Below are 10,753 nucleotides of genomic sequence, written 5' to 3'. Positions count from 1 at the left end.
CATGTATACCTAATAAAGAAACCTTTATTGTACTTTTTGCTAAGGGACCATCACCTGACTGTAGCCATGGTGGAAAAAAAATCAAAAGTCTTTTGTCACAGTCCATAATATAATATTTCATCTTTTTCTATGTTGCCTCGTCAATTGTATGGAATGAAAAATAATCATAATTTAAAGTTTACATACACCCGGTTCAAGTCCTGGCTGGGGGATGTGAAAAATCAACATCAATGGGGGACCTTTCTGTGTGGAGTTTGCATGTTCTCCCAGTGCATGTGTGGGTTTTCTCCGGGATCTCCGGCTTCCTCCCACCGTCCAAAAACATGCTTCTTAGGTTAATTGGCAACTCTAAATTGTCCATAGGTGTGAGTGTGAGAGTGAATGGATGTGTGATTGAGGATATTCCACCCTGCGACAGACTGGCGACCAGTCAAGGGTATCCCTTGCCTACGCCCAAGTGGCCGGGATAGGCTCCGGCAACCCCCTGACCCCGAAAGTGAATAAACGGTCAAGAAGAAGAATGAATGAATGAATGAATGAATGAATGAATGAATGAATGAATGAATGAATGAATGAATGATAAATACAGATCAAACTTTAAGTACACTGCCTCACTTTTACTGGTAAACGTTTTCTTTTGCTAAGGGGTTACAGACACTTTAAAAAATTCCACAAAAGTTGGACATTTTGTTCACAATTATTAGAAGAATACTTATATAGAAGAACCCAATTATCACAGCTACATTGAATTAAGAGATACAGTACAATTATTACTGTAACTTAACATAGTAGAATGACCATGGAAAAATAATCAGCTTAAATTTTTTTATTATAGTCAATAATGAAATATGAATACTTTGTTTACTTCATTTTTAAGTTGATGATGAAACAAATAAATCAGTTTAAATTTTAATTTAAAAAAACTTTTTTCAGACTAGTTAAAGATGAGGTTTACGTGGAAATATTTTAAATTTGCGAGTTAATTTACCCAAAAAGAGTCTTAAATTGCAAAATGCAGTCATATCGTTTTTGAGGTTGATGATGGTGTTGTTAAAGGTTTGTCAACTGTTGTTTTAAAGGTTTTCACGTAAAAACTAGTAACGGAAGTGTGACGTAAGGTGACCGGATGCGGCGTCACAGGGTCTTGTTGGCAGTGGGCGGAGTCTACGACCTGCCTGTGTGCCTGTCGGAGAAGAATGTAAACAGCTAGAATGATTGTCCAGAAGCTAGCGTCAGCGTAGGAAACAGACCTGCAGACCCCATTTGGTAAGTGCGGGCGTTTTCCGCTGTTTTCAGGCAGAAACGCAGAAGAGTGCGCTGCATTTTTGCGCACTTGCTTCAACGAGGACGTTTGAGTGTTTTCATAAAACTGACTCAGCGTAGTTAGCTGGAAGAGTTAGCCCAAAAAAATGTTTGCTAGCACGGAGAGTTGTGTCAGAGCAGAAAGCGGCTTACTGCTGAGCTGTCAGTTAGTGCCAGGGGTCCTGACATACTTATGAGATGACGGCTGTTGTTGGCGGAAGCTTTGATAAATAGGAGTGACGCAGAGTTTCTGTTTATGGTTTTCTATCTGAATGAGGTGCATTGTGGGATACTTGACATACAGCTTGATTGACTAAACGCTATTTCAGAGATTGCTGTAAGTACTGGTCCTTAGAAATATGTTGATTTAAGCGAAAATAAAAACTCTTGCGCATTTTTTTCGATTTTCTCCATCTGTCTACAGTGAACAACATTTAATAAAATACCACGTTTTCTCCATAATTAGGTTGTATCATGGCCACCTGACAACAAAAAACCCTCTTATGGTGTGTCATGACTTATGTATATTTAAAATATTTATTAAAATACTCATGTTTGTGTTGTTTTCTTTCTCCTCAGGTCTGGCAGGATATCTGCAGGCTGCATATCTTGGAAAGTTTTGGTCTGTTTGGTGTATTTAGCCGATTTAATGCCCTATTTTCTTGCTCTTAAATCTATGAGTAAAAATGTGGGCGTGGCCAACATTTGACACTGTGGTCATGCTGACTTTCCAGTAAAATGTTAGTAAATAGTGACCACACCTGCTAAAAATACAACCGTTTGAGAAGTGTTCAGTGTCCTTGTAGTTCTTGATGTTTTGTGGTGACCATGTCTCCTTAGTGCCAGATGTTGGCTGCTACTCTTTAAAAAAATAAATAAAAAGCCATCTGAAGGAATCGCCACCCTTCATGGACAGGGTTTTACTTTGTTTTTGTGAAGATACCGTTGTCTTGTAAAGCCTTGGCATCTTGTTACAGCCAGACATGGCGGAATCCAGCTCACAGCCTACAGCGACGGCAGACGTCCTGATTGATGGCAGTCTGGACGGGTCGCCTCTTGGCGTCTCCAAAGGACTGATTGTAAACACGACAAAGGAGGGAGCCGGCGCCTTAAGAAACGAGGCGTCAGCGGCAGGGCTGCCTTTTGGTGACAGGCCTTTTGCCGCTAGAGTCACAGACGAAGAGGAGGAGGCCACGCCCACACCGCCAGAGTCATCGCCGAGTCTGTCGTCGGAAAACGAGACGCTGACCCTCATAACCACCACAGAAGAAAGAACTCTATCAGGGCTCCTTAAGCAGAGAAAGCCTGAAGGAAGAGCGGACACGGACGGACACAGAGGTAGAGCGGTTCACCACCATCACACAGCTGTCGCATACATTTGCATCATATGTACATGTATCAATAAGACAGAGAACCACATGCAAAAAGCAGATGTTCCTAGAAACGTATAACAGCTAGATAATGTTTGTGGTTTTACTAGTAACAATGACCAGATTTCTAGTGTCTGTGACTTTCTTATAAATAAACAATGTTTTGGAAAACGCCACCAAACAAAAACTAGATCTGCTGTTTTTGTCGTCGTGTTTGAGTCGAGCTTCGATTTGATTTTGTGATCAGAGCGCTTTCTGATTCAAGCAAAATCGAAACATGATTTTTTTGTTTTTGTTTTATTCGTTTTTTGAATTCAGGAAGCTGTGGTGCAACGGCTGCCTTCAATGGGCTTTTGTTTCTAAAGCATAGAAGCTGTTCTGAGACATGTTCACACAACAGACACACAAAACAGAGTCACAAAAACCCCCCATTGTACAAAGTAATGAATGTGATTCCTGTGTAAATACTTTTACAAACTACATTTTAACGTCTTAAACAGTTCTGGGAAGGAAAGTGTTTTATTCTCCTTTTAATTTGAGAAACTTTCAGTTAAAATAAATGTTATAGTTGTTGTATTTTGACCCCAATAGATCTTTTGACTCCTGTTTTCTTAAATACAACTTGCGGCTAATTTGGGTGTTTTTGTGTCGTATTTTTGTCCCAAGCTTTTGCAGCCTTTTGGACACTAAACCTAAAAGACACTTTAATGAAAACTGTGTTTTTAACACGTTCTTGTGACATTCTTCTAAATATGGAGGGCAAATAGAAAATTAAGCTTCAAATTGCATTTCTGAGTATTTCTGTTTCCAAATCGTTGTGACTCTGGAGCAGAAGAAAAACTGCCGATTACAAAAACGTATTTGTGTCGTAGAAAATCCGCAGGGCGGGGCTTTAACCCCCCTGTGGGGCTGCGTTCTGCAGCATCCACTCTCAGACAAATAGATCGTCTTTGTGTTCCTCGTCTGAGCTGGAATCTGGATCTAAACTGTACGATATTGTTATTTATTTCTTTACACAAAGGTTGATGACGTTCTTGTCATTCCAGGTGAAAGTTGTTGCTCGTTTGTCCGAAATGTTTTCTGTCAAACGTGTTGGAATCTGTTCCAGCTGAACGAATCTCTACCTTTAAGTCACTCGGACACTGAAGGGTCTGTCTTTTCCAGCGTTTGTCTGAGAAACGTTCCTCTTTCTGTGTGTGGGTGTAGATGTGAACCTGGAGGAGAGCTCCTCTGTGCTGACCGAAGGCGGCTCCGACGACCAGCGGGACTCCACCGACTCCGCATCCTTCTCCATCCAGAGTCTGGAGTTTTCCGACGGACTCCCGGCTGCGGGGAGCTCTCTGGACATCGAGGACGGCTTGTCTTCGTCCTGCCCCGCTCCGGGGGTGGAAAGCTTCCCGGTGTCCACGGATGTTCCCAGCCTGAAGGAGGATGAAGCACCGGAAGCTGCAGGTGAGGGTCTTCCTCTGATGCTTAAGGGACTGTCTTCAAACCTGTTTTCAGCCTCAATTGAATCAAAAACACTCCTGTGCTCTGCATGCAGGGGGCGCCGTTTTAGCCGCGACCGCTTCTCCTCCTCCTCATAGTGATGCAGCGGCTGCTGCTGCAGAGCCCAGACCCCCCATCCCTGCGTATTACCTGGTGAAGTGGATCACATGGAAGGAGAAGAAGACCCCCATCATCACCCAGAGTGAAAACGGGCCCTGCCCCCTGCTGGCCATCATGAACACGCTGTTTTTACGCTGGAAGGTAGAATTCCCGTTGGGACGGATGTTCGAGCTCAAAAACGTTTTGGTTTAGCCGAACTGAAGCAGTATTTAAAAAACCAATTTCTAAATGAAATTATTGTAAATGAACAGATCCTGTTTCAAATCATTGTTTGTGTTTTGCTTGTTTAGGCAAAGTTACCGGCTCAAACTGAAATGGTCACAACTGAAGAACTGATGGCTCACCTGGGTAAGGAACGGATCGGCTCACCTGTTCAGACTACAAAATAAAAGACCGAGATAGATTTAAGAATTTTGTTCTTTAGAGATATCAAACTAGTATACTAGTATTTTTCAGTAATATTTTACCAGGAAAACTGATATCCACAACCATATATATATATATATGTTTTTGTCTTTTTTTAGTCAGGTAATTGACTCCTAAAATGCATTTTATTTTGTAGGAGACTGCGTCTTATCTGTCACGCCAAGAGAAAAGACGAACGTGATGGAGCTCAACTTTCAACAGGTACACGCGCCGTGACACACGTGCACACACAGTGACACATGCACACAGTGACATTTGCACAAGCACACACAGTGACATGCATGCACACAGTGACACACGTGCACAGTGACACATGCACATGCACACACACACACCGACATGCATGCACACAGTGACACACGTGCACAGTGACACTTGCACATACACACAATGACACCCGTGCACATGCACACACAGTGACCCACGTGCACGCACAGTGACACACGTGCACACTGACACTTGCACATACACACACACACACACACACACACCGACATGCATGCACACGGTGACACACGTGCACAGTGACACTAGCACATGCACACACACACACCGACACGCATGCATATAGTGACACACGTGCACATTGACACTTGCACATGCACACACACACACACACCGACACGCATGCACGCGGTGACACACGTGCACAGTGACACTTGCACATGCACACACACACACACCGACACGCATGCATATAGTGACACACGTGCACATTGACACTTGCACATGCACACACACACACACACACCGACACGCATGCACGCGGTGACACACGTGCACAGTGACACTTGCACATGCACACACACACACCGACATGCATGCACTCAGTGACACACGTGCACAGTGACACTTGCACATGCACACACACACACAGACAGGCATGCACACGGTGACACACGTGCACAGTGACACTAGCACATGCACACACACACACCGACACGCATGCATATAGTGACACACGTGCACATTGACACTTGCACATGCACACACACACACACACCGACACGCATGCACGCGGTGACACACGTGCACAGTGACACTTGCACATAGACACACACATACCGACATGCATGCACACAGTGACACACGTGCACATGCACACACACACACCGACACGCATGCACGCGGTGACACACGTGCACAGTGACACTTGCACATGCACACACACCGACACGCATGCATATAGTGACACACGTGCACATTGACACTTGCACATGCACACACACACACACACCGACACGCATGCACGCGGTGACACACGTGCACAGTGACACTTGCACATGCACACACACACACCGACATGCATGCACTCAGTGACACACGTGCACAGTGACACTTGCACATGCACACACACACACCGACACGCATGCACGCGGTGACACACGTGCACAGTGACACTTGCACATGCCCACACACACACCGACATGCATGCACACAGTGACACACGTGCACAGTGACACTTGCACATGCCCACACACACACCGACACGCATGCACGCAGTGACACACGTGCACAGTGACACTTGCACATGCACACACACACACACTGACACGCATGCACACGGTAACACACATGCACAGTGACACTTGCACATGCACACACACACACACTGACACGCATGCACACTGTGACACACGTGCACAGTGACACTTGCACATGCACACACACAGACACGCATGCACACGGTAACACACGTGCACAGTGACACTTGCACATGCACACACACACACACACACCGACACGCATGCACGCGGTGACACACATGCACAGTGACACGTGCACATAGACACACACATACCGACATGCATGCACACAGTGACACACGTGCACAGTGACACTTGCACATGCACACACACCGACATGCATGCACACAGTGACACACGTGCACAGTGACACTTGCACATGCACACACACACACCGACACGCATGCACACAGTGACACACGTGCACAGTGACACTTGCACATGCACACACACACACACACTGACACGCATGCACTCAGTGACACACGTGCACAGTGACACTTGCACATGCACACACACACACCGACATATATGCACACAGTGACACACGTGCACAGTGACACTTGCACATGCACACACACACACACACTGACACGCATGCACTCAGTGACACACGTGCACAGTGACACTTGCACATGCCCACACACACACCGACATGCATGCACACAGTGACACACGTGCACAGTGACACTTGCACATGCACACACACACACTGACACGCATGCACACGGTAACACACATGCACAGTGACACTTGCACATGCACACACACACACACTGACACGCATGCACACGGTGACACACGTGCACAGTGACACTTGCACATGCACACACACAGACACGCATGCACACGGTAACACACGTGCACAGTGACACTTGCACATGCACACACACACACACTGACACGCATGCACACGGTGACACACGTGCACACCGACACACCTGCACATTTGATTAGTTCTTGCTCACTGAAGTTCACCTCTGCAGTTACTTTAAGATCTTTTCACATTTGTTCTTTTTAACTTTCTTTAAATGTTTAATTTAATGGTCACTCCTTTAACTACAGAGCTATAGACATAACATAAAAGAGACTAATTGTTCATAATTGGCACATCAGGTTCTAAATTTTCACTGCCGCCTGGACCCGGAGGACGGGTTACGGTTAACATGTTATGGTTGACATGTTAACCGTAACCTGTTAACTGTTGTTGTTCTTAGTACATCTGCTAATAAATTAATTAATTTGTGCCAATAATTTAGTATTTTGTGCACACAAATAAGTATTTTAGCCTCATGTTTCTACTACCAAATTGTGGCCACAAATTATTTATTTAAAGGAACAATCTTTCAAACACTGAGCCGTCCAGGGCTCTGGATTTAAAATGTTTTCTGTAAAGCGCTTTGAATCGTCTTTGTACATCAAATGTGCTCAACAGAAAGACGAGCGTCACGCTGATTTATTTTTGCTTGATTTCATTTGCGTCCACAGAACATGAGCGACGCCATGGCGGTGCTGCCAAAACTCTCCACAGGCCTGGATGTGAACGTCCGCTTCACCGGAGTCACCGACTTTGAATACACACCGGAGTGCATCGTGTTCGACCTGCTGGACATCCCGCTGTACCACGGCTGGCTGGTCGACCCGCAGGTAACGCGCCCGCCGCAGGTCAGCTCCTCCTGGACGCGGCTGACTATTTTTTTTGACCGTGTTTAGAGTCCAGAGATAGTCGCTGCTGTGGGGAAACTGAGCTACAACCAGCTGGTGGAGAAAATCATCGACTACAAACACTCAGCAGAAAGCAGCAGAGTCAGTGAAGGTAACACAGTCCGACAGGGATGCAACAAAAACACATTTTACATGAAAAAGGCAACAAATATTTGTTCATTTCGTTGCTCCTTCAAGTGGGACTAAAAGTAAAAATAAAACGATTACAGGGCAATTCTTTCATAGTTAAACTATCATCTCTGTATTTTTTTTTACGTTTTTTATCAGTAAAAGTAAAATATTTACCATGTTGTGCACATGAAGGAGAGAAAACTGATATTTATGTTAAAAATATCGTCGTTTTGCGATGACCTATAAGCGGTGCGTCTGTGTAGGTCTGGTGGCAGAGCAGTTTCTGGAGTCGACGGCCACCCAGCTGTCGTATCACGGTCTGTGTGAGCTCAACACCACCGCCAAAGAGGGAGAGATGTCCGTCTTCTTCAGAAACAACCACTTCAGTACCATGATCAAACACAAGGTGGAGACAAACGCACGGTCTGGAGGCGGAGCTCAGGCGGAGCGGCTCCTGACGCGGTTTCTCCTCCTCCTCCTCAGGGGGATCTGTACCTTCTGGTGACGGACCAGGGCTTCCTGCAGGAGGAGCGCGTGGTCTGGGAGTCTCTCCATAATGTGGAAGGAGACGGGAACTTCTGCGACTCCGACTTCCGGCTGTGTCACCCTCCCCAGAGGACTGCGAGCGGCGCCCAGCTGCAGCCCAGCGTGCAGGAGCAGCAGAGGCAGATCGACCAGGTGAGGCCACCGCCGTCAGACTGAGGAGTGGCGGCTCTGCAGACGCTCGCTGGCTCACCTTGTTGCTGGCCTCAGGATTACCTGGTGGCAGTGTCCCTGCAGCAGCAGCAGGGGGATGCGCCCGGACCCCTCAGTGACCTGGAGTTGGCGAGACAGTTGCAGCAGGAGGAGTACCAGCAGCAGCAGGAGCAGCAGGAGCAGCAGCAGCAGCAGCAGCAGCAGGGACCGGTTCAGACATCACAGCAGGTGAGCTCACGGCGGAAACAACAACTGTTAGGGAGAACCTGGATCGGCAGCCCCTGGCGGTCCAAACAGGAAGTACCCGCTGGCTCCAGGAAGCTGGAATCCCGTAGACTCATTGCATTTATCAAGTTATAAAGTGACCAATCAGATGCTTCAATAAAAGTAGGCGGAGCCTACTGAGCTCCAACGTTCAAAACATTTAACAGATTTCATGTAGCCCACTTTGAAGTGGTAGGAGTGTGGCCTTCCAACAAGCTCACTTCTAATTGGTGGGACTGGTTGCCATAGAGATTCAGACCAACTTGGACCAATCAGTGGCGGCCTGTGGCTCCAACACTGCCATGAAGCCGTTTGCGTGCAACTGGAGTAATTTTTAGCTTAGTTTTCTTTACACTGGTCCTCCATCAAAAAAAAAAAAATGGCAAAAGAACGAGTTAAAAACACCGTTTTCATCTGAGTGGGTCTTTGATTTCATTTCAGTTTGTTAGATTTACACTTTTCCAATTAAAAAGAAAAAAAAATCAGTAAAAAACTTATTTTTTTTAATCTCGGCTGACATTCCTTCACTACAGTGTTTTATTTTGAAAGGAAGTCAAAAGTTAAACCATTTCCTCTTTGTTTTATCTGTAGTTTATTAGTATTTCTCATAAGTTACACTAACAAACACAAAGCAGTGTCTTATCTTAAAGTCTTTGTGGCTTCCACCAGGTTTTCGTCGGTAAGAAAATTAAAGGTTGCGGACTCCCGTCATCCGTTTATCATTTGTTTGATTGCTGCTGTCCGCAGGTCAGAGGTCAGGGGTCACAGCAAGCCAGGAGGCGAGAGAAGGACTCCGACTGCGTGGTCCTCTGAACGCCGAGGCGGCCCGATGCCAAACCCGCAGTGCTTTCGTCTCACGGGACGCAACTTTGTGCTTCTGGTGGAACGTCTAACCAATGTCGTCTTTGAAGGGCTTCGCGGCAAACGTCCTCACCCGCTGCTTCCAGACGGTTCTGCTCCCGGTCCAGACCTCCGGGCGGACGGGAAATTCTTTCAAGCAGAAACCAGAAACAAAAAGAAGCTCTTGTTTTCTGAGCTGTGACCTTCTAGGGACCAAGGAGTCACTTATTTATTTAGATGATTTTCTGCTTAGGAGTTTTCTATAAAAAGCTCTCAGGCCAGAATCCCCGTTTCATCCCGGAGGGTTTGCCAAAGATCCCAGGCGGAGCGGAACGTGACGGACAAAGATTATTCCAATATTCAGCCAAACCAAGAATCTCCTCCATCAGGAGGATGGAAGCGTTGCTTTTTTTTTTTTTTTGTTGAAATATATGTAACTGTTCTGGAACGGGATGCCAATAAAGTTTTGGTGTTTATGCATCAGCGTATGTGGAAATTCATCGGAATGCTGTCATTGTTTTCGCTCTTTACCAAAAACACGTCATCTGGGATATCCAAAGGAAAGTTTCAAAATTATGGGATGGACACAGAATCTGCAGCTTGGCGCTCGTTTTGTGGCAAAATGTGACTTTTCACACAATAGGAAAAGAACATTTTGGCAAAAGTTCACACCCAAGGAGCCAGGGTTAAGTCTGCAACCCCAGCCAAAGTTTAATCGACCTTTGACCCCAGGAAGAGGCCAGCATCTTAAATTTAAAAGAAAAAATTACCTTTAAATGTAATTTTTAGAATATATCGCCTCTAAACTCCTTGAGCATCACTGGGAAGCGACTTGGGGACAAGATTTTTAAAAAAGTTGGTTTAAAAGTTTGTAGATTTGGAATG

The 10,753-nt window shown here is 45.8% G+C and overlaps 1 protein-coding gene across 1 annotated transcript; it reads left to right on the top strand.

Annotated features, from left to right (window-relative positions):
* Positions 1 to 1,110: 1,110 nt before the first annotated feature.
* On the top strand, positions 1,111 to 10,364 carry mindy1 (MINDY lysine 48 deubiquitinase 1). The gene is made up of 13 exons (XM_004073735.5): positions 1,111 to 1,266; positions 1,882 to 1,924; positions 2,280 to 2,640; positions 3,879 to 4,124; positions 4,216 to 4,421; positions 4,571 to 4,628; positions 4,843 to 4,907; positions 7,721 to 7,879; positions 7,946 to 8,048; positions 8,332 to 8,474; positions 8,552 to 8,746; positions 8,822 to 8,992; positions 9,776 to 10,364. Exons 3-13 carry the CDS (start codon positions 2,286 to 2,288, stop codon positions 9,839 to 9,841), a joined length of 1,767 nt encoding a protein of 588 aa, XP_004073783.1. The 5' UTR covers positions 1,111 to 1,266; positions 1,882 to 1,924; positions 2,280 to 2,285; the 3' UTR covers positions 9,842 to 10,364.
* Positions 10,365 to 10,753: the final 389 nt, after the last annotated feature.

This window comes from Oryzias latipes, chromosome 11 (genome assembly GCF_053564925.1).
Source record: "Oryzias latipes strain Hd-rR chromosome 11, Olatipes_Hd-rR_3.1".
NCBI classification, from domain to species: domain Eukaryota; kingdom Metazoa; phylum Chordata; class Actinopteri; order Beloniformes; family Adrianichthyidae; genus Oryzias; species Oryzias latipes.
The sequence above is the reverse complement of the archived record's forward strand: the minus strand, read 5'-3'. Positions and strand labels throughout refer to the sequence as shown.

Bases quoted from the DNA above. Each gene is read 5' to 3' on its own strand.
- mindy1 (XM_004073735.5), top strand. From the start codon at position 2,286: ATGGCGGAATCCAGCTCACAGCCTACAGCGACGGCAGACGTCCTGATT. The intron at 4,125-4,215 runs GTGAGGGTCTTC...CTCTGCATGCAG, and splicing joins TGAAGCACCGGAAGCTGCAG to GGGGCGCCGTTTTAGCCGCG. The intron at 7,880-7,945 runs GTAACGCGCCCG...GACCGTGTTTAG, and splicing joins GCTGGCTGGTCGACCCGCAG to AGTCCAGAGATAGTCGCTGC.